General features: G+C 44.1%; 1 protein-coding gene across 3 annotated transcripts in view; it reads left to right on the top strand.

Moving 5' to 3' along the window:
- WDR35 (WD repeat domain 35) overlaps window positions 1-24,105 on the top strand; it is a 315,141-nt gene that overhangs the window by 64,824 nt on the left and 226,212 nt on the right. For all 3 annotated transcript variants that reach the window (XM_033936987.1, XM_033936985.1, XM_033936986.1), the window contains exons 7-9: window positions 5,331-5,496; window positions 17,274-17,419; window positions 19,227-19,352. In XM_033936987.1, the coding sequence (XP_033792878.1) occupies window positions 5,331-5,496; window positions 17,274-17,419; window positions 19,227-19,352 (438 nt within the window). The remainder of the gene's footprint in view (window positions 1-5,330; window positions 5,497-17,273; window positions 17,420-19,226; window positions 19,353-24,105) is intronic.

Below are 24,105 nucleotides of genomic sequence, written 5' to 3'. Positions count from 1 at the left end.
GCAGCAGCCCTCAGGTCACGTGGACTCCATGTGTTCCCTTACCTGGACGATTGGCTCATCAAAGCCCCGACCAGGGAGGGGGTTATCTCAGCGACCCGACAGTCTATTGCCTTCCTGCAAACTCTCGGGTTCGAGATAAACTTTCCAAAGTCTCAGTTGAGGCCGTCGCAGTCTCTTCAATTCATAGGTGCGGTGCTGGACACGGTGCGCCTACGCTCCTACCTGCCGAACCAGCGGCTGGAAACCTTGGTACGGATGAGCCGCCAGGTCTCCCAACTATCGAGGGTGTCGGCCAAGCGCATGATGATGCTGCTGGGCCATATGGCCTCGACGGTACATGTCACGCCGTTTGCGAGGCTACATCTGAGGATCCCTCAGTGGACCCTCGCGTCCCAGTGGCGTCAGGAGTGCGACCCGGTGTCTCGCCTCATTTCGGTAACGCCGCCCTTGCGGAAATCGCTGCGTTGGTGGACAGACTCTTCAAATCTGTCCATGGGGCTATTGTTTCGCACTCCGCCTTTTCGCAAGGTCCTGACCACGGACTCCTCGGAGTACGCGTGGGGAGCCCATCTTGACGGCCTTCGCACGCAGGGCCTGTGGTCGACAGAAGACCGTCAGTGTCATATCAACGTGCTAGAGCTGCGAGCCATCTTCCTAGCACTTCGAGCCTTCGTTCACATATTGCAGGACCAGGTGGTCCTCGTCCGCACGGACAACCAGGTGGCAATGTATTATGTGAACAAGCAGGGAGGAACGGGGTCATGGCCCCTCTGCTCCGAAGCCCTTCGCCTCTGGGAGTGGGCAGCCTCCCGGAACATCTTCCTCCGGGCGGTCTACATCCAAGGAGAACGGAATTGCCTGGCGGACAAACTGAGTCGACTTCTGCAACCGCACGAGTGGACTCTACACTCAGCAGTTCTACGCGAGGTTTTCGCTCGCTGGGGAACGCCACAGGTGGATCTGTTTGCCTCTCCGGAGACACACAAACTACCACTATATTGTTCTTGGATGTACTCGCAGGACCGTCTGGAAGCGGATGCCTTCCTACTCGACTGGGAAGGGAGGTTCCTGTATGCATTCCCTCCGTTCCCTCTAATCATGCGAACGTTGGTACACCTAAAATCGTCCACGGCCACGATGATTCTCATAGCACCTCGGTGGCCGCGTCAGCACTGGTTCTCCCTGCTGCTCCAGCTCAGTGCCAGGGAGCCTCTCCCCCTGCCTGTCTCTCCTTCTCTGCTGTCTCAGAGTCAAGGATCCATGTTACATCCCAACCTGCAGTCATTGCACCTGACAGCCTGGTTTCTTGTTCCCTGACTCCTCCGGACCTGTCTCAATCGGTGAAGGAGGTGTTGGAAGCCTCCCGCAAGATCTCGACGAGGCTTTGCTATGCGCAGAAATGGACCAGGTTTTCCACCTGGTGCTCGTCTTTCCACCTGGATCCGGTATCGGTCCCGGTATCCTCGGTTCTAGAATATTTGTTTCATTTGTCGCGCTCCGGCTTGAAAACCACTTCGGTGCGGGTTCATCTCAGTGCGATTTCTGCTTTCCACCAACCTCTGGAGGGACGCCCGCTGTCACTCCACCCCTTGGTGACACGCTTCATGAAAGGGTTACTCAGGGTTTGTCCCCCTCTTAAGCCCCCGTCTGTCGTGTGGAATTTGAATGTGGTTCTGGCTCAACTGATGAAACCCCCATTTGAGCCACTCAACAAGTCCCTCTTGAAATTTATGACTTGGAAAGCGGTGTTTCTAATTGCCCTCACCTCCGCCAGGCGGATTGGGGAGTTGCAAGCTTTGGTTGCGGACCCTCCTTTCACTGTCTTTCATCACGACAAGGTGGTTCTCCGCACCCATCCTAAGTTTTTACCTAAAGTTGTTTCTGACTTCCACCTCAATCAGTCCATTGTCCTTCCTGTGTTCTTCCCGAAGCCCCACTCCCATCCTGGCGAGACGGCGCTTCACACGCTTGACTGTAAGAGAGCGTTGGCATATTATCTTCAACGCACCAGGTCTCATCGGAAGGTTCCTCAATTGTTTTTGTCCTTCGACCCCAATCGATTAGGACATCCAGTTTCCAAGCGCACTCTGTCTAACTGGTTGGCCGCTTGCATTTCCTTCTGCTACGCTCAGGCTGGCCTTCCTCCCCCGGGTCGAGTCACGGGGCACAAGGTCCGAGCGATGGCAGCTTCGATAGCCTTCCTCCGATCCACTCCGATGGAGGACATATGTAAGGCTGCCACTTGGTCTTCGGTTCATACATTCACCTCTCATTACTGCCTGGACACTTTATCCAGGAGTGACGGCCGGTTTGGCCAGTCAGTTTTGCAAAATCTGTTTTCCTAAATTGCCATCCTCCCACCTGCCCTTTTTTGGTTAGCTTGGAGGTCACCCACATGTGAGAATATCATGCCTGCTTGTCCTGGGATAAAGCACAGTTACTTACCGTAACAGGTGTTATCCAGGGACAGCAGGCATATATTCTCACAACCCGCCCGCCTCCCCGGGGATGGCTTCATTGCTAGTTATGGAACTGAGGACCACGAGGTGGGATGCGCCCTCTAGTGGGCGAGAAGGCACGCACATGCGTGGTGCAGTGTGCAAACTTGAAACTTCAATCAAGTTTGCTTGAAAAGCTGTCCGCGCCGGGGCTCCGTAGATGACGTCACCCACATGTGAGAATATATGCCTGCTGTCCCTGGATAACACCTGTTACGGTAAGTAACTGTGCTTTATTGGCAGTTTGACTGTAATTCTTCAGGCTGTGGGGTAATCTTACTCTTTAACACTTTTTAAAATGAAAAGGTGCTATTTTGTTTAAATAAAGGAATAGTAGATTTTACTGCGGGTTATCATACTGTTTGAGACATTTAGGGAAAAATTCTGTAAATGGCATTTCTTGTCAATCACACTTAGACACCTATTACATAATTGTGCTTAACTTAAAACTTAAGTGCTTGTAATGTAGGCCAGGGTTTTAAAAAGGCGTACATTATAGGTTCCTAAGTCCTTTAGAGAATCGTGTCTAACAGTTCCTAAGTCCTTCTCCACCCCTAGACACGCCTACTTTGGAGTTAGGCACCTGCCTTTTGTAGAATTGCGCCTAATAAGATAGGTGCCTTCACCCAACTAACCTTTTTTTCCCCTAATTATGAGCTAATTGAAGCAAATTTACTAATTAAGTTAGGCTCCTCTTAAAGAATTTGCCCTTTACTGCTTTCTTCACTTTTCTTCACTTTTGGTCCTCTTGACAAAACCTATGCTTCTTTTTAGAAGTGTGAAGGTGATGGCTGATGTATTTATCCCATATTCTAGCCTACCTTCTTCCAGTGTTCTCTGTTTATCTCCCTTTTGTTTCATTGCCCAGCAGATGGTGGTAACACTATGGGCTAGATTCACTAAACAAACCGATTGTCTACTGATCGGTTTGCGACCCCTTTGCGACCAGATTTCCCACCTGCAGTATTCACTAACCTCTCCTGCGATCTGATTCAAATCCGTGCATGCAAATGAGGAAAAACGCATGTAAATTGGACAGTGATGCGTTTTATCAAACAATAATTTAAAACCGACTGGGCTGGCCAATAAACCCAATAAGCAACTGCTGGAGACCAGTTGAAACGTCTTTCCAACTCTACAGCTCCATAGAAGCCCTGCTCTCTGCCCTGATCTGTCTCCTGCCTGCTTGCCATGAATACCGCCCTGCTCTGCCCCGATCTTTCTCCTGCCTACAAGCTTGCCCCAAATGCCCCTTGCTCTGCAATGCCCGTGGTTTTAACCCGCGGGTTTAAAGCAGGTTAAAACCACATGCTCGCTGGGCTACAAAAGTAAACTATATAAACTTTTTTTTAAAAGTCACGGCCGGCCCTTGGTTTTAAATGCCCCCCCCGCGCCGATGCTCCATCAATGACTCCTGCCCTTCCCGCCTCCCTCCCTGTAGCTAAGCTAGCCCAGCCAGCTGTCCGGCCCGGGCCACTCTCTCCATGCACCTTTTAAACTCCTTGGGAGCAGGAGGGGTGGTCAGTCCCTCCTGCTCCAGGCCTCCTTCGATGCTGGCTGGGCTGGCCGGGCCCACCCCACTCCAGTACCTTTAAACTTGTTGGGAGCAGGAGTGGTGGTCAGTCCCTCCTGATCCATGCCTTCTCCGATGCTGGTCGGCTGGCCGGGCCTGGCCCACCACCTCTGCCTTCTTTTACAGCTTGTTGGGAGCAGGAGGGGTGGTCAGTCCCTCCTGCTCCAGGCTTCCTCTGACGCAAGTGCGGCCTTAGGCCATGCTCGATGCATCATGTGATGCACGGGGCAGGGCCTAAGGCCCTGATTGGCTGAGGCGCCTCGGGCTCCTCCCTTGGGAGGGACCCGAGGTGTCTCAGCCAATCAAACCTTAGGCCCCTCCCCATGTATCAGATGATGCGCTGGGGCGTGGCCTAAGGCTGCTATTGCGCAGTGGTCAGCGGAGGGTGTAGGAGCAGGAGGACTTTGCGTTTCCTCCTGCTCCCGAAGATGAAGCCTAGGAGCAGGAGGGACCTGGCACCCCTCCTGCTCCCGAAGAGGAGCCTTGCCCTAAGAAGTAGGAGGGACCGGGCACTCCTCCTGCTCCCAACAATTTAAAAGGTACGTGGGGCGGGTGGGCCAGTCATGGGTGAGGTGGTGGGGCCGGTCGTGGTTAATTCAGGGGGGGTGTTGGGCCGATCTCTCCTGCCTGCTTGCCCCAACTCTCCTGCTCTCTGCCGCCGTTGCCCCGCAGTGCAGGCCCGCTTTAAAACCACGGGCTTGCACTGCAGGGAATGGCGGCAGAGAGCAGGAGAGTCCGGAAGCAGGCAAGAGAGATCTGGGCTGAGCTGAGCTCTGACAGCATTGATAGGAGGCTGCTTCTCCTGTCACTACTGTCAGGATGTGCGCATGAGCGGGGGTCGCTCTGGCCGTGGGTAGGGGGGCATGTTAACGATTGCCTCCATATGCATGCAGGCCTTTACTGAATTGGTCGGCTAGCATGCAAACGGAATCGGATCGCACACAGTTTGGAGGTTTAGTGAATCCTGCCCTATGACTTATAAAACAAAAAAAGGAGCTTTGTCTCCCTGTTTAGTGGAAAAAGCTATACTGTACTGTGGTTTTCCAGAATGATTCCTACTATTGTGTAGTAGTTATTAGGATTCTCTCTCTTTCTGGAAATGTTTGTGGATCGTTTAATCTGTACTTGTTCAAGTGTATATAAATTACATGCTGCCTATGTCTAAATGAATTGCTTTACAAGGCAAACTGTATATTATATATCATATCATATAATAAATAATCTGATAAACTATTAAATAATAATTTTGTGCCACACAGGTTAAAATGACACTAAACTGTTTGGTAAATGTGACTGGTGCATTTAGTATTGCTGGAATGCATTGGTACCCTGGTTCTGAAGGCTACATTGAACCAGACTGTCCTTGCCTTGCTATTTGTTTTGACAATGGCAGGTGCCAGATAATGAAACATGAGAATGACGATAGTAAGTACAATTTTTGCTTTTCATACCAGATATGTTTCGTCATTGAATAAAATTATTTTATTCTTTTTTTATCTTTCAATTCATGTGTAGTAGAAGGTAATGGTCTCGGGGATATTTGGAGCATTGAGATTGGGCACCAAATTTCTGCTTCTCAATGGCCACGATTTTGGTCTTGGAGAATAAGAACTACAAGGTCAGCATCTATGAGGCAGACTTGGTTCTTTTTGTTGCATAGAGCTTTTTGGACTCCAGTTCGTTTACAGAAGTTGGATAGCTCTAGGTCCAATAGATGCTGGCATTGTAGTTTAGAAGCTGGGACTTTAGATCATTTAATTTTTTTCTGTCCCTATATAAATGCCTTTTGGAAGTTAATTTGGTCCCAAATTAATTCATTGTTAGAAAATCATGTTGCCCTTTCCTATGATACTATTTTATTTGGTACATCTATGAGATTTAAGAGTCCAATTTCTGCAAATAATAATAAACTTTTACTAATATTGACGGGGGTTGCCATTCAAAATATTACTGGAAATTGGAAGGATTATACTAAGCTTAATTATACCTTTTGGTGGAATTCAGTCTGTCATATTTATAAAATGGAGAGAGTGCTTGCTATACAGCAAGGAAATTATCATAATTTTAAAAATATTTGGGGGCCATTGATTACATATTCTAATGATCAGACACCTTAACCACCCCCTTTTTTTTATTATATAAGGTTATAAGTAGGGTGGGATTGGGATATGTGATATTTGTTTAACTGGTTTATTACTAATGGGTTGGGTGGGTGGGGAGGGATTCTTTTATGCTTTGATGATAATGTCAAGTGATTTGTAAAATTTATTTTGATTGAATATTATACACTTGTTGTAAGATATGAAAACGAATAAAAAATTTTTTTTAAAAAAGAAGGTAATGGGGTAAATTGAGGACACTTAGTTGCAGTGGATATAAAAATGATTTTGGAATGTTGACTAATGAGAGAAGCTGTTCATTCCTGAGTTTGAAACTTTTAATTGACATTGCTTCGGTAAGAAGGTAAAGATGTTCACAATTCCTTTCTATTACAAAAACCAGACCAGCTCTCTATTCTCCAGACACCTGAAGGGTTTCGGGCTAGCTGAACCCCTTATGCCAAGTGTTTGTTTGGATGTTACAAACAGAGTGTTACATCAGTAAGTGGGAACTCGTGTGAAAAGGGTTACCCACTCACATTTTAAAACACTCTGTGGGCTAATCTAAAAATCTATAATTCATAGTGCAAAAATTTTTTTTAAACTACTTTTTTCTTTAAGCTTTAGATTAATGCAAGAGTTGTTATCAATCGCCCCAAACCCTGGTGCCTATATAGTGTGGAGAATTGAATTTAAATAGGATTCAAATAAATAAATCAACAATTCAACAACGCTTTTAAATGACATTGGTGAAAAGCTCCTGAGAAGTTTAAAGCCTGGTGAATTTTAACCCCTTAATAAAATGGCTGAAAAACAGGAACTTATCTGCAAACCGCTGTTTTGTTTTTTCATGCGGGGTGCCAGCTGATTGCCCTACAGAGCCCCGTTTCGTATCCTTCGTCAGGGGCATCTCCCAAAGCAGTACGGATCAAAAGCTGGTTCTCCGCGCTGCAGTTCCTTTCTAAACAGTTCTTAAATGCCTATAATTCAGTTCTTCTACAATCCCACTTTATTCAGGGACCAGTGGGTTATTTCCCTCCTCCCGCCAGGGACTTTAGGAAGCCTCAAAACTTCAGAGGCTTTTCTCCCCCCTCCTTTACATCCCTCATCTCTGAGCATGCTCACCAGTCTTTTCTTCCTACAAGCCATGCTGTAGGAGCTCATCTTTTCTGCTCGTGTTTTATTTCGTGGTTTTCAGTAATTTTCGTTTGTGGCTTTTGCCCTTGTGCTGCGGAGGTTCCCTGTGGGGACATCCTTGCCTGCGGGAGATAGCAGACTATTGGAAAAAGTCTGCTTCTAGGGGATTCCCTGCTATGCAATAAGCCCCCTGGACAGCTTGCTCTTCAGATCGGAGCTCAGGGACCGTTCCCTAGGGAGCTTGCTCACCCAGGTTAGTCCGCTAGTGGGTAGAGTGCAGGCTGAGTGGTTCCATGGAGGCGATTGGGATCGGAGCCAGACTGCGTTCCTCCATCAGGCAACTACGCGGCGTGTCCAAACGTGGCAGAGGTCTCTGGCTGTGGTGCTCAGTCCAGTGGGGCAGTTTAAGAGTTGGAATCCAGGTTTCCAGTTGTCTGAGGCAAAAGATCTCCCTGTCAGCCGTTTCTGCTGTGTTTGCATACAGCACAGGATCACAGTGAGCAAAGGGCTGACAGCCTAATTCAGCGAATTTGGAGGGTCTTAAAAGAGTTTTTAGGAGGTTTCCTTGCATGCCCTACCCCTGCCCACCTCTAAAATCCCCAAATCACCATTTTTAGTGAATTCTTATGATTTTCCCGGGCTATTTTTAGTTAAAATCGGCATCTGTGGTGGCTATCTTGGATTTTTCCCAATTTGATTTAGTTATTTTTTTCTGTTTCTGAGCTTTGTTTTTGTAAGAAAACTGCATAGTTGGCCTCCCCAGGATAGGATTGGTTGGATTCATGCCTCAGTTTCAACGGATGGTGGTCAGTTACGCAACCGCGTTCCATGTGCGCTGCAGCCCACGGGGAGGGCGAGGCTTGCCAGAATGTGGTGCATTCGGATCCCAGGGAGAGTCTTCTAGCACTTTCTGCCCCAACTCCCACAAAAATAATGTCAGGGGACCCTGGGGAGTGCACAGGCATTATTTTGGTGAAATGCAAGTGCTTCTTTGGCAATTTCTCTTGCAAATCGTCCACACAGGCTATCCTGATGTGCAGTGTTTGGCTCCCGCCGCGAAGGATGTCTTTTCCTCCTGGATTTAGTGATTGTGATTATCGCTTCTCAGCCATTTAGCTAAGATCAAGTGTAGTATCAGACGTTTGTCTATAAAGCTTTCTGCCCATTTCCCTTTTGACTGACTTTTTGTATCAGGCACGGGAATCCCTGCTCTGGTAGACCAGGGTTTGTCTTCTTGCCTTCCTGCCTGGGGTTCTGATGTGTCAGGCCGTTGTGTTGCCAGTTGCGCCAAACACTTTTTTTTTTTGTCCAGTCCTCTGATGTCGCAGGGCTACTCGGCAGCGTTTTCTGATATGATGAATCTGGCAGATCTTCAGGTTCCGGACCTATGCGCATACTTTTTCACACCTGCACTCCTTGCTGGTTTCTTTCTGACTTGCTGCAAGGATTGTCACTGCAGTAGGAATAGCTGGTCGCTGCTGAATGTTGTCCTGTCTGCTGTTTGGAAGACCCCTGAAGGCCCTTGTAATGTATGCATGGCCTGACACAGCTTTATCCCAGGGCGGATGGCCTGAACAGGCCCTTTCCTTCCCTGAACAGGGGATTCTTCAATGACGCAGATCACCTCGCGCACCTTTCTCCCCTGTGTAGGGGGTGATCCTGAAAGTTATCCAGGACTGACACATGGGTTTTCATCCATATGCGTCTGTTTGATTTAACCAGGGCTGGTGTTAGAGCGGTGTCTGCCTCCACTTTTGTGGTTCAGGCATAGAAATTCAAGCTACACCAGGCTCCTGTCACAGCAGTGCTTCCCCTTTTGGATTTTCTCATTTCCAGATTGGATTACATGGCTGTTGCCCTGTACGATATCAGGTAAGTTTTTGCCCAGCTTGACGCCTCTTCTGTTTTGGCTCCCAGAATGTTCTGGATCCGGAAGTGGTCTGGTGACTACTCTCCTAAAAGGATATTGAGGCTATTGATCTTCAAGGATTAGCTCCTGTTCTATGGGGGTGTAGTTGCCCTTATGGACAGGGATCTGGGCTGTTGACCCAAGGTTTTGCTTGGGTGCAGGTACCACCCTTCTGGAATTTATGGGTGTTCTTCCTTTTGTTGCCTCCTGGCGTTCTCGTCTGTTCTTGGGTCCTTCCATGGGATAACAGTTCTCTTGGTCTGCTGGACCACACTTCGGTAGGTCTCACTGTTCACAGTCTGTGTCGAATTAACTGGGGGCTGCCACTTGGAATGAGTTATGACACCAGGCCGCTGTCTCTTCCTCTGAACATCAGTTGCCAGTTGTCAGCCTTTGTCGGAATGGCAGACCATCACCTCCGACCTCTGGGTCCTGGAGGTTTTCAGGATTATCTACATGCTGGAATTTTTCTGTCCTCTGTCCGAATATTTCCAGGCTTCATCTGTGGGCCGACCCGAGAAGGTGGTTCTGGTGCAGGCTGTTGTCTGCCAGCTTTGGATGTTGTGGCCACAGATCCTGTGCCAGAGTGTGATTCGAGCTCTGGGAGATACTCGACATGTTTCTCTGTTCCACAGAAAGGATTTAATGTTTGGAGTCAGATCCTGGCCCACGAGGTGGGTGCTGTGGCCTTGAAAGTTTGCGCTTCTGCATGGAGTCTGTGCACTCGGTGCTTGCTTCTGTAGTGCCGGATGGGGGGAGTTTCTAGCCTCCCTGGATCTGTTTGAGGTGTCTCTCCGCATTCCCATTTTTCAGGATTGACAGAAGTTTCTGCAGTTTCATTTTTTGTGGTTCTGCCTTCTGAATTGGCAGCAGCTCCCCATCCTTCCGCTGGATGTGCTGGTTCACCCTTATCTGAACGTCTGTGGGGTTTCGGCTGTCCAGCTGGTGATTCTGTTGCTGCTTTGCCTGGGCTGGCTGATCAACTTCAGGAAGAGTCATCTTGAGCCCTCTCAGGATTTGGAGTGTCTAGGAATTTGACTTCTTGTGGGCATGAATGAAGTGTTTCAGCTCGTGTCCCGTTGGGAGCGGCTACATCAGGTTAGTGGGGGCCCTCAGCCCACTCCAGACCACATGGCATTGCAGTTTCTCTGGGATCTGGGGACCATAGTGGTATTGTTCGCTGTGGTCCCTTGAATCAGAGCCTGTCTGCGTCCGCTGCAGGAAGCTACTCCTCACACTAGTTCCGCAGTGGGATCTATTGCATGTGCCCCTGCCTTGGGTGACTGTGGTATGGACCAGGGTCTTGCCTGGTAGTTGTATCCTCACTCGCGCGGTTCTGGGGTCTTCTGTGGATCTAGGATTGAGTACTTTTGCCTTTGACTGTGAGTCTTCCAGGCTTGTGTGCAGTGTGCTTGTCCATCCTTGTTCCTGACCAGTGGTCCCTATCCGACCACCAGTGTTCATTCAATCGCCTGGATTTTCGGGCAATCTGGTTGACTATTCTTCTCTTCAAGGGCTCCGTTTTCAAACAGTCCAGATCTTTTTGGACTATGCCACGGTGATGGCTTCCATCACTCAACCTGGGGACACAAAAAGTCCTTCTTTGAGATTGGAGGCTCAGTTGTCCTGTGGGTGGATGGTGGTACAGTTCATGGTGCTATCAGCGGTGCATGTGGCAGGTTTAGACCCCGTTCAAGTAGACTCTCCCCATCATCAGATGCTGGACTCCGGTGATTGGTGTCCTTGCCAAGTGTATTTAATTGCATAGTGGAGCAACGGAGTTGTCCCCCCATTCAATCCCTTGGTGGCTGTGGGCAATAACAGTACCGATTGATTCTTTAGTCGTTGCAAGGCAGGCAGCGGTGGGCTAGATGCTCTGGTTCAGCCTGGCTGCAGGAGTGTCTTCTCTGTCTTCCCTCCTTGGCCCATGATGGGCGTCTTTGGCAATGGATAGTGGTCCATGCGGTTTCAGTGTTTCCGGTAGTACTTGATTGGCCAATGCGACCGTGATTGGCTGCCTAGGTTTGTAGATTGTTCTTGGGGGGGGGGGGGGGGGAGGCTTCAGCTCCTTTGTAATTTTTGCCTTATCCTTCAGAGTACGCTTGCGATGTAGAATCCGGACCATTTGGTCTTGTGTCATGGCTTTCAGCGAGTGGCCTTGAATGGTCGGGGCTATTCCTCGGCAGTAATGGCCTCTGTGAGAGCTTGGGGATGTTCCTAGGCCTAGTGTGCCCTGTGACAGATGGACCCTTCTTTTCCGTTGTTTTCTCCGGTCTGGAGTTTCTGCAGGATGGCCTGGAGTCAGGCCTGGCTGCAACTTTGTTCCAGCTTCAGTTTACTGGTCTTTCATGTCTGGGCCTTTCTTCCCTGTGGGCTCTTTGGCATTCCTCTGGATGTGATTTGTTTACTGTGGGGCACGTTGGAGCTAATGCCTCTCTTGCACTTCCCGGTCCATCCTGGAGCTTTCATCTGGTGCCTTGCTCTCTAGTTCGTCTTTCATAAGAGCCTTTAAAACAGGCGCCTCTGATGGATCTCTTGATCGTGACAGTCTTCCAGGTGCATATTGCTTCAGCCCAAGGGGTTTCAGAGCTTCAGGCTCTTTCTCTCTCCTGCTGGGATTCTATTTGCCTCTTGTGAATCCAGCAGTGATGCTGTGTTCTTTCCTTACTTTTCTTCAGGCAGTGGTTTCAGCTTTCTGTGTGATCCCAGAGATCCGGCTTTCTGATTTTGCTTCCTCTGGTTCTTGCGATCCTTAGTCATTCGCAGAAGTTTATTGTGGTATCTGGAGGTCACCAACGAGTATTGCCTCTCTGATCACCTGTTTGTCTTGCGGACCCTGTCCGCAGAGGGAAGCCAGCTTTTGCAGCTCCCAGTTCCAGGTGGATTTGCAGGCCATGTCCATGGCTTATGTGGTGGCCAGAAAGAGGCCCCCCCAGGGACCAGGGTCCTTTGACCAGAAGGTGTTTTTCTTCTCTTGGACAAAGTCGTTGGCTGTTTGTCTGCACAAGATTTGCAGGGCTGTTACCTAGTCCTCCTTGCATTCTTTCTCCAAGTTTTACAGGATTGATTTGACTGCTCTGTTACGTCCCACTGGTCCCTGAATAAAGTGGGATTGTACAGGAACAAAACATTAGGCTCTTCGGCTAATCTTATTTCTTGTAAATCCACACTTTATTCCAGGGACCCGCCCTATTTGCTGATTCGCCCGATTGCTGATTGTCTGTCTTTCCAAATACTGGAAAGCTGCGTTTCTGTCCAGTTTTTATTGGAGTGCCATCAGTATGGAGTTAGCACTTAGTTTGGGGGATCCCCGGTCAGTTTGGGGATCCCTCTTCTGTCAGTGTATTCTGTTTCTCTTGCTAGCACTGTTATTGTCTTTCAGGTTACTGATGTTTGTTATCCTGATTTGTTTATGTTTCCTTGCTGCTGTTTTGCATTTATAGTTGTGAGCAGAATATGCTTAATTGTCGGGGAGTTTTCCCATACCCCTCTCTCTTGTTCTTCTCTACAGATGTTCAGACTGACTAGTGAGCATTTTCAGAGAGGAGGTATGTAAGGGAGGGGGGGGGGAAAGCCTCTGAAATTTTGAGGCTTCCTACAGTCCCTGGCGGGAGGAGGGAAATAACCCACTGGTCCCGGGATAAAGTGTGGATTTATAAGAAAGAAGATTAGCAGAGGTAAGAATCTAATCTTTCATTGCCTTAAAGATTGCAAAAAAATGTCAAAGTACATTTTTCATTCACATATGTCATACTTGAATCCATACTCAAACACAATGGAGTGGATAAGTCCAAACAAAGACTGGTGAACTCTGGGTATTTCACAAGATTCTTTATTCTTTAATTCAATAAATATGAGTTCATATTTATTGGTAGTTAGCCCTAAACTTTGGAATTCTTTTCCATTACATCTTAGATTATTGAATTCTCATGAAAAATTTAAAACCACTCTTAAAACTTTTTTATTTGAAGATGCTTATAAAATTTAAAAGTACAACATTGATATTAAAGATAAATAAAAGGGTGGACCTATCTACGTTGGTAGAGTTTTGCAAAGCATAAGATTACAAGATTGTGTTTACCTTTCCCTTATTTTCTTTAAAATTTTATAGTTCTATTTATCCTACATTTTATGTGTATGTGAAAGTGATTTTGTTTTATTATTTGTATTACTGAATTTTAGATTGTAAGCCACCCATAAGGATTGTCTATGGTTCGGGATAAGATTTTAATAAACTTGGAAACTTGGGATAAATTTGGCCACCTTTATGCTGGAGCAGGTTTTTTTGTAGTGATGAATTGCAGTTTGTTTTTTTATAGGATCTATATTTACTGACAGTCTTGTTCTTGTGTAGTTTCTTGTGTAGTTCTTGTGTAGCAACTCTTCCTGCTTTGGGAGAGAGGTGGTGTGAGGAAGAGGGTACTGTCACAACTTCCTTCTATCACTGGCCTATGCCACAGGACTATCTTAGGCCTGTGTGGCATAACCTCCATGGGGCCCCTTCTGCTAAGAAGCCTGATACATTCATGCCTTTTGTACCTGCTTAAAGACTGCCTGAAATTTTGATTTGAGTAATAGTAGGCAACAGAGTGGGGGGGCTAATAAAGAAATACACTTTCTAAAACTTTCTAAGAAGCTGAGTTAGGGGACAATCATAATTGTCAGTGATTCTGTCATGACTCCTCCATTCTTCTGGTAATGTTTATGGTTTATTAATTTGTATTCTGCCTTAACAAAGGCAGGTCACACTAAAAACATAGGTAATCATAGAACATATTGGAAGATAAATTATAAATGTGAGGTGTCCAATCAATAGCCACAATCCATTGTTTGCAGAAATCCAACACTTTTCTCACATGTGTTCCTACTACTACTGAGAGAGAGACAGAGCCACCTACAGTTTCAATTTTTGCAAGCAATCCATGCAGAAATCTTTCTGATCTGATCTGCATCTTTTTCTTCTTTTTTGCAATTTCAAATTCGGTTTTGGTGGCTTCGATGTGGTATGACCCCTTGCGGTGGTCTTCTGCCAGAGGAAAGGAAGCAGTTTTGCGGTTCTGGATGTTACTTCACAGATAATCTTTGGGGTCCTGTGGAGCCAGCCTGCTGTGTGCCAAAGTGTTTGGGCTTGGGGTGCGTCCCCCTGGGGAACTAGCTTACCTTCGGACCGTGTCGGAGGTTTAAGCGCAGGCTGGTTGCATCCTGTGTAACAGCCCTCAAGGTATGAGGGCATATGTGTTTCTTGCCAGGGGCATCAATACCTCCTTTTTTCTGTTTGCCATTCCTCTTCCTATTAAGAACATAAGAACATTTGTTTCCAGCCTCCGATAGTGTGGACGTGGAGAGCTTCTGAGGGGGTGGAGGTCTCAATCAGGGTCCATCTGACTGGCAGTTCGAAGATCTTGAAGTCTGGTCCTTTTGGAGCTTTTCTGAGGTAGAAAATCCTTTTTCTCCATTCATCTGCAGTGAAAAGAGCTAAGTCAAGCATGATGTAAATTCACTCACAAATATACAATATCTTTTCATGAAAATTATATCAACTTGCCATAGACATTTTTATCACTCACACCACATTGAATATTGAATATGTGGTCCGCCTGATCTACTTATTGCAGTGAAAAGAGCTGGCAGACAAGGCACCTTAGTGACTGTGAGTACACCTCCATTATTTCCTATGGGATACTCGGGGAGTCCTCTGTAAAACCGATTTTTAAGGGTTTCTGAGTGTAGGGTTCAGGTTTCCCACCTCCCCAGACCACAAATTGCTAGTTTTTATTTTGCCGTTTTGTGGTGCAAATTCGCTGGTGGCAGCCATTTTTTATTTTTATTGATCTTTTTTTCAAACTTAAATTCTGCCTCAAAAATCCTCAATTTTGCTTAAAATCAATAGGGATGGGCTCCTCAGACCCTAATCTGTCAATGATATGTTTGGATTGCACCAGATTGCCAGGAGCATCCATGTACCGCATGCCACAGTGCACTAGGAAAGGGGGTGGAAGCTTCAGGCCTCGCCTCCTCTGGGTCCTTTAGGGCTAGGGAGCCAGCTCTGGGTAAAAAAATCCCACAATATGCCCATTTGGATGATGGCACCAAGTGTCTGTGCAGAGTAGGGGAATTCCTTCTGAACAGTACTAATGGCTCAGCGAGACTTGGCCGCAACTCTAGGGTGTGCCTTTTCTCCAGAATTTGTTCAGCTCTTGAGAGCGTATTCCACAAACCCAGCTTTTTTGATGTGGCAGGTGAGCGCGTCTCCTGCAGGTTGCTACATTGCTGGATGTCCCTCTGCAGGGTTCCTCCATGCTGGCTACCACAGATCCAGATTGCCTTGGCTTGCACATGGATACTGTGCATGTCCTGTCTCCTGACACTGCTTCCATCCTGGATGATGCAGATACCCTCAGTGGGACAATGCAGCGTGTTATCTCAGAAAGCCTGGATCTGGGTGAGTATCCTTCTATCCACAGTCTCTTCAAATCTGTTCTGTCCTGTCCATCATCTCATCACAGATGCCATGAAAGTGCTCCATTTGGAATTCCAGCCTTCTGCATCACAGTGTTACGGTTATGAGCAGCTCTAATACTCTGACCTCCCTTTTTTCGGTGCATCCAGAGTTCACAGGTCTGATTGCGGAGCAGTGGGATAACCCCGAGTTATTTCTAGCTGACTAAAGCTATGTCTAGGCTTTACCCTGTGGCTGCTGAATTTCAGCAGCCTTTAGAGAAGCCAAAGGTGGATTCCGTTGTGGTGCAGGTTTCTATGCACATGGTCCTCCCTAGAGATGGTGCTCTAAGATTCCTAGGATTGCAAAGTGGACCTTATTTTTTAAAAAAGAAAACAAACAAACAAACAAACCTTTTGATGTGGCTTCTTCAGATACCAAGGCTGAATTATGGTCATTTGGAAGGTCATCTAAGGTACAAATCAGGTCTAATATATTACCTGAGGAATGTGTGGATGAATTCACTATGTGGGAAAAACCTAAATCTTATAGTGTTGCTGTAAAATCTAGCGGGGCTCCAGTAACTGCAGGATAGTCTTGAAAATTATAATCCCCAGTACAATAATATGCTTGTAGGATACCACTAGTTTACGGATGATAGCAAGTAGCTGTTTTAGAACATTCATAGGAGATTGGGGAGCATGGTAGATTAGAACAAAGATGAATTTTATGTTATGACCTACTGAGAAGATAAGACATTCTAGGGCATGTAATATTACAGAATCAATGTCATGAATTTAAATCGGACTTAATAATAACAGCTACTCCTTTACCTTTTTTGTCCGGATAGGAGCAAGCTAGTACTTGAAGGGCTTATTATTCCCAGAGTAACACCATCATTATCTTTTAACCAGGGGTGGTCAACTGTTGTCCTCAAGGACCACAACCCATTTGGGTTTTCAAGATTTCCACAATGAATATGCATGAGATCTATTTGCATAGAATGGAAGTAGTACATGCAAATCAATCTCTGTGCTTCTATGAAAGCGTGGGACAGGCACGTGGGATCTCTTAGAGAGAGGAGGAGGAGGAGGATGCTGAGATGGGTAGCCAGGATGGGGCATTTGGCCTTTATCTTTCGTTATATTTCTATGTTTTGTGTACTGTATATTTATTGTGGAAATCTTGAAAACCTGTTGTGGCCTTCGGGGATTGTGGTTGTCCACTCCTGGTTTAGCACACTTTAGTACATTGGCCACAGTTTTGGGGGTTTTTTTTCAGTTAGACTGATTTCACCAATTAAACTTTGAACCATCTCCTTATCTTTTTGTGCAAATGGTATATGTTGTGATGTTTCAATAAATGGAGCAGTTTTGATTGGTTGACAAATAATTTCTATGTTTAAATTACTTATGGTAATAAAATTTTAGAAAAAGAAAAAAGAGCCATTTAAGAGGGGATATTGCACTCTGATATATTTTATCCTAAATTGTTATTAGTAGACTACATATTTTTAAGGGGAGGATGGAGACATGATGTTTTTAATTATAATATCACAGTATACTACATTTAAGTATATTATTGGTTCTTATGTAACAATGATATTTGTACTCTGTAGATCCTGTTTTGATTGATACTGGAATGAGTGTGGTGAGCATTCAGTGGAATCATTGTGGCAGTGTCTTAGCTGTGGCAGGCTCTCAGAAAACATCTTCCATGGACAAAGATTTAAATACTGTGCAGTTCTACACTCCATTTGGGGAGGTAAATACCGTTTTACAACTTTTATACTAGAGCATTTTGGAAGAAATATACTTTTGAGTATATTTTTTGTATAAATGGTAGCATAAATGCTCTGATGTCAGAAAAATAGTACAAATAGAGTGTAAATTTCAGAGCCATTTCTGTAGGTAACGTACTTTAGCCATGTCAATGGCTCGTTATAAATTTCCCCCTCTGTTTGGGGTAATAGTAAACACATTACCTCGGCGTATTTAAGTCATGGGCATTGTTCTACTGGTCTGCTGAGGCAGGCTGAGCCCCTATCCACCTATTCTTACTTGGAGGGGGACTTCGACTGGGACTGCTCATGGGACTCCGACTGGGACTGCTCATGGGACTCCGACTGGGACTGCTCATGGGACTCAGATGAAGATTCGCATTACTTCTTGGAGGAGGAGTCATATGACATCCCTTCTGACCTGTCACCACCACAAGAGAGAAGAAAATCTCCACCAGAGAGTCTCTCTTTTACTAATTTTATCAGGGAGATGGCTTCAGCCATTACATTTAAGTTGAAATACAGGATTAGATTAGATTCTGGAAGCTTCAAGAATAGCTGACACTTGTACAGATAGGGTAAAAGCATTTACTCGCTTGATGAACCTGGTGTTGAGGCATTTGGGACATCAATGCTGATGCATGCCTCCGAGGAGACACCAACTGCAGGGACAGTGATTGGTCATCTGTGCATCAATGCTTGGAATGCATCAACGGAGTTGATGCCTGAGAAGATCCTGAGGCATGTCTGGTAGGGGAGATGTGTTTATATTTCTTAGTTCTTGTACAAGGCTCCCAGATGCAGGCAGAACCGAAGACGAAGAAGAAGAGTCTCTGGTGTGGATTGTCGATGCAGCCGGTGCCGGTGTCTATCCTGGATCAGAACAAGGTTGAGCGTTGGGGGTCAGAGTCTCCAGTCATGCTTTATGTCCCTGAAGTTGTACTGAAGAGCATTTCAAATTGAAGCTTCTTGGATCTAAGCGACCTCTTCTGCATGTGACAGTAGAGTGTGCATGAAATGTCTTGATAATCAGGCGCAATACACACATGTGGGTCAGTTCCTGAAATGGTCATATTGCATTGAGTGCACTATTTGAAGCCACTAGATACCTTGGACAATGATGGAAAAACTGCTGATGCAAAGTGAAAGGGCTCAATGGCCTGAGGAACTCGAGTAGAACTCAGGCAGAAAATGAGTTGATGATCCCGGATCAAAAATGGGCTGAATATGGCCCGAAGGTCTAAAAGACTGAAAAGTTGAAAAAATTACATAATTTGACAAATCACAAAAGAACTTATAAGAAAACAACTAATAATGACAAAACTAAAGAAAAAAAACCAAAGGGAAGACACAAAAATGGAAAAGTTTGACGCTCTAGAGAGAACTTGAAAAACACAACTTCTCAGCTCTGTGGAAAACTAAGAACTTCAGATCCCACATGCTGACTTTGGGTGGGAAGGCAACAACATGCATGCAGTATGGGCAGTCCTAGAAAATTTAAAGTGACTGTATACTTCTTGACTGTCCATGCCAGGTTCTGAGAATGATGTCACCCATATATGAGAATATTATACTTACTTGTCCTCGAAGAATTGCTGCATATTGACCAAATATGAATTCATTGCGTTTCTGCAACATTATTTATTTAAAAATTTATATACTGCATACAACTATGCAGTTTACATATCACACATTATTTTAACCATTCTATAGTTATAAGACATAAACTGTTTACATGTGCATGTTTTTGAAACATTTATATTCTTTCTATATGATCTTTCTGCCCTCCAGCATTTGCGCACATTAAAGGTTCCTGGGAGTAAGATTGCAGCAGTATCTTGGGAAGGAGGAGGACTAAGGGTCGGGCTGGCTGTTGATTCATTTATCTATTTTGCAAATGTTAGACCTGATTACAAGGTAAGAGTAGACTTTCTTCAAGCCAAATTGCATTTTGAAAACTTTTACTAAAGGAAATTAATGCTTTATTTGGCATTGTTGCTCAGAAGCAACATGTGTCTTCTATGTCTTTTATGGGAGATCTGCATCTCCAAATGCCTGTTACTTGGCACTGTTTTACTATCTGCCAATTAATATTAAACTGTCATCACTTGTTGAAAAGATTTATGGTAGGTTATAGAAAACAAACAGATAGTACAAATACGTAATGTGAAAAAATTAGGACATCTCATGAAATATTCAGTTCTTTCTTAAAAAATGTTCACATATCGATGTCAAATCTTTTTTTTTTTTATTTATCTCTGGAAAAGAAAGTGATGTAATTGCTGGTAAACAACAAAAGTTTTCCTTGATTTACTTATGAAACAAAAGATATTCACAAAAATTAGGACACCCCCACATATCCTCCCACTTAAAGTGGCTCAAATCACACACAGGTGTAGCACATCAGGCGCACATGATTAGAACATCGTTACTCAGCAATTTGAAGGAGGCTTGCCCTACTTAAACCTCAGACATTTAGTTTGGTGTGCTCATGTCTGCTGTGGTGAGAGTGAACACCATGGTGAGATCAAAAGAGCTATCCGAGGCCTTCAGAAAGAAGATTGTAGCAGCTTATAAGTCTGGTAAGGGATTTAAAAAGATCTTGAAAGAATTTGACGGTCCGGAAAATAGTATACAAGTGGAGGATTTTCCAAACAACTGCCAACATGCCCAGGTCTGGCCATCCAAACAAGTTGACCCCCAGAGCAAACCGCAAGATGTTAAAAGAAGTCTCCAAAAACCCTAAAATGTCATCAAGGGACCTACAGCAGGCTCTTACTACTAGTGGTCTATGGACAGATGAGTCTAAAATTGAATTATTTGGACACCAGAAAAGAGGACATGTTTGGCGTACACCAAATATAGCATTCCAGGAAAAGAACCTCATACCAACTGTGAAGCATGGAGGTGGCAGTGTCATGATTTGGGGATGCTTTGCTGCAGCAGGACCTGGCCAGCTCACCATCATAGAATCCACCATGAATTCTACCATGTATCAGAGGGTGCTTGAGGAACATGTGAGACCATCTAAGAAAATTAAAGCTGAAGCCGTCTAATGTTAGGAAGGGGGAGGCTTTATATATTGGTATTCATATTGGGAAAATAATAGAGGGAATGATGGGAGGGGAGGGTGGTAATTTTATGTATTATTAGATAAAGTAGAAAGATTGTCAAGTGATATGTTTAATTTTATTGTTTTGATGTTTGTACACTTGATTGTAAGATTGAAAATGAATAAAGATTAAAAAAAAAAAAATTAAAGCTGAAGCGGAACTGGACCCTGCAACACAACAGTAACCCAAAACATACCAGTAAACCCACCAATGACTGGCTGAAAACTAAGAAATGCAGAGTCTTGGAGTGGCTGAGTCAAAGCCCTGATCTTAATCCCATTGAGATGCTGTGGGATGATTTGAAATGGGCTGTACATGCAAGAAACCCCTCAAACATCTGAAAGAATTCTACATTGAGGAGTGGGCCAAACTTTCCTGAGACTGATCACAGAGACTGGTAGATGGCTACAAGAAGCGTCTCGCTGCAGTTATTTCAGCCAAAGGGGATAACACTAGCTATTAGGGTGTCCTAATTTATTCCTCAGTTAGAATACACATTTTTGTGGATATCTTTTGTTTCATGAGTAAATTAAGGAAAATTTTTGTTATTTACCTGCAATTACATCACTTTCTTTTCCAGAGATAAATAAAAAATTTGATATCGATATGTGAACATTTCTTAAGAAAGAACTGAATATTTCATGGGGTGTCCTAATTTTTTCACATGACTGTAGATTCCAGACTTTTGTAACATTTGTGCTCTCTTGGTGCTTAAATTTAGGTGTCAGCCTATAGAATTGCATTTCATGTTTCTTCATCTTAAGAAACTTGTACTGTATATGATAAGAAACTGTATATTGCAGGAAGAACATAACATAATTAATTTTCTTAGTGTGGGATAATAATTTACCATCAATATTTTGGACCATCCTCAATTTTCTTATAGAAGAGATAAGCAACCCATTGTAGACAGAATTGCAACAATTTAGTCTACTTAGGATTGATCTTTGAACCAAGATATGAAAGCATAGGCAGCGGAACACTTTTTTGTTTGGGGGGGGCAAAGCTCCACCCTGGACCCACCTAAGCTCTACCTCAGACCTCGCCCTCATAATAATAGTACTAATTGTAATGCTATTTCATCCATTCATTCTTCATTTACACACCATAGAAGTATACACAAGCCAAGCGCACACCATTCTCTTTCCACTTTCAGATTTTTGTAGCGAACAAAGAGAACCTTTTCCCGTTGCATTCATGAATATGCATTGCAAGTCTTCAGTTCCTTACGACATCCTTATTCCTTCCAACTAATATCCTGTTCCTCCGTATAATCTTCATTCCTCTTCACCCAATGGCAAGACATTGTCTTCAAAGAAATATCTTTGTACTCAAGAGATATACATAAACCAATTCGGTAAGCGAACGTTGTTTCCATGACATCCCTGACGCTTTTCGGTTCATTGGTATGTAACGTACATCCTATTCCACAGACTTCTGGGAATATGAGTTTCACCAGTTCCTTTGACGAGTCTTTAATATTCTTCTCTCTCTTTTCTGCTATCTGATAAAAATGTAACAATCATGCACACATGACCAGCATACACTCCCACAGTCACATCCCCATAAGAAAAAGGCTCCGTCCCAAAAATTTCCGTATTAACTAATTAACATCTTACCCACTAGAATTCCCTCCATATAATTCCATTCAATTGTCACATCTTCATACCGGACTTTTGGAATTTAATTAATATATATAAAGCAGAACCCCATATTTATAAACAGGATCTCTACTAATCAAGTACCACAACGGCATACTTCCATTACTTTTATTTCCACATACATTCATGACTGTTCAGTAGATTATCCTGTTCACAAAATTAAGTAATAAAATATTTCACCCTTACTTTCACTTCAATCCTTCCAACCTTCACCCAATATATTAAATATTTATAACCCTCATCTATGTCCCATCCTCTATCATAAATTAAAATGAACAGCTTATAAAAACATTATACTTCCAATATAGAATGTTTACTCTATTCAATATTCTAAGCAGAAAGATCGTTAAAGTGAATATTTTGAATACAGTTAAAAACATTCTATATCGTTACCCCTTGAAATCAGCATACCTTTCCAATTAAAAGATATAACTATCTTCCTTAACAAAATAACATATCATAATACAAGCATAATAAAAAAAAAATTGCATTGAAAACGAAAATTATGTTGACATTGGCAGTTCTTGATTCTGAATAAATTTTTGCAGTTCTTCTGAATCATCAAAAGTTAAAGTCTTATTTCCTATAGTAACTTTCATATTTGCAGGGTAAACTAACCCAAACTTAGCTCCCAATTCTCTTAATTGCGGTCTTAATTCCAAGAGCTTCTTTCTTTTAACAGCAGTGCTTTTTGCGAAGTCCGGAACAAAATGTATGTAGGCATCCTGATATTTTAAACCTTTATTTTGTTTTGCCAGCTGAAATACTTCAATGACCTGTTGGTGTCGCAATAATTTAAAGATCAGTGGCTGTGGACCCTTTTGTTTTTCTGACCTTCTTGCCGGCACTCTATGCTCCCTTTCTACTTCTATCGGGAAACTAAACTAAACTAAACCTTAGGTTTGTATACCGCACCATCTCCGCAAGCGCAGAGCTCGGCACGGTTTACAGAGGTTGAGAGGAAAGGAACTACAAAGATGGATATAGGAGAGGGACTGAGAAGATTGAGAGGGACAGGGTACTAGAGAACGGGGGGTGATTAGATTTTTTAAAAGAGCCAAGTTTACAGGTGTTTACGGAAGGATTGGAAGGAGCTAGCATTTCTAAGCGGGGATGAGAGGTTGTTCCAGAGTTCTGTGGTTCTAAAGGGGAGGGATGTTCCAAGTTTTCCTGCGCGGGATATACCTTTTGTAGATGGGAAAGATAGTTTCAGTTTTTGGGAGGATCTAGAGGAGAGTGGGTTAGAGGAATTCCAAAGGAGTGGAATAACGGGGGGAAGGATGTTTGTTTTAAGCGGAAGTATTTTAGGATGTTTGTTTTAAGCAGAAGTATTTTAGGTAACAAGTTTTCAATAAAAAATTTCCTTTTACTGCCCCTTCCGGTAGGCCAAGCAAGCATAAATTGCTCCTTCTTTCGCGATTTGAGCAATCTTCCAGCTCTCGAGTAAGTAGCTTAATTTTTCCCTTTTCCGTTTTGTTATGGCATATTTCTTCTTCTACTATTATTATTCTTTCTTCTAAGTTATTTGATTTTATTTCCATCAAATCCATCTTCTTGTTTAAAGTTGAAACTTCATCCGTCAACTCAGTAACTTTTTTAGTTAAATTCGATAGCATTTCTTTAATTTCTTTCAGTTCCTTCATCACTTCCACATCTCCAGTCTTTAAACCCATCTCTTGTTCTGTCTTTGCTCTTTTACTACTACCCGACACCGCAGTCATTTTTGTTTTGTTTCCCTGACGCCATCTCTTTATTTTCTTTATTTATAATTAAATAAATTAAATAAATCCAAATTATTTAATTTCCTGTGACTTTTTAACTCTTTCAAGGTCTACTTCCACGGAGCTCTCTTACTACCCGACCTTCCTCATGCGTGTCCAAGCCACGCCCATACAC

The sequence above is a fragment of the Geotrypetes seraphini genome, chromosome 3 (genome assembly GCF_902459505.1).
Source record: "Geotrypetes seraphini chromosome 3, aGeoSer1.1, whole genome shotgun sequence".
Taxonomy (NCBI): domain Eukaryota; kingdom Metazoa; phylum Chordata; class Amphibia; order Gymnophiona; family Dermophiidae; genus Geotrypetes; species Geotrypetes seraphini.
The sequence above is the reverse complement of the archived record's forward strand: the minus strand, read 5'-3'. Positions and strand labels throughout refer to the sequence as shown.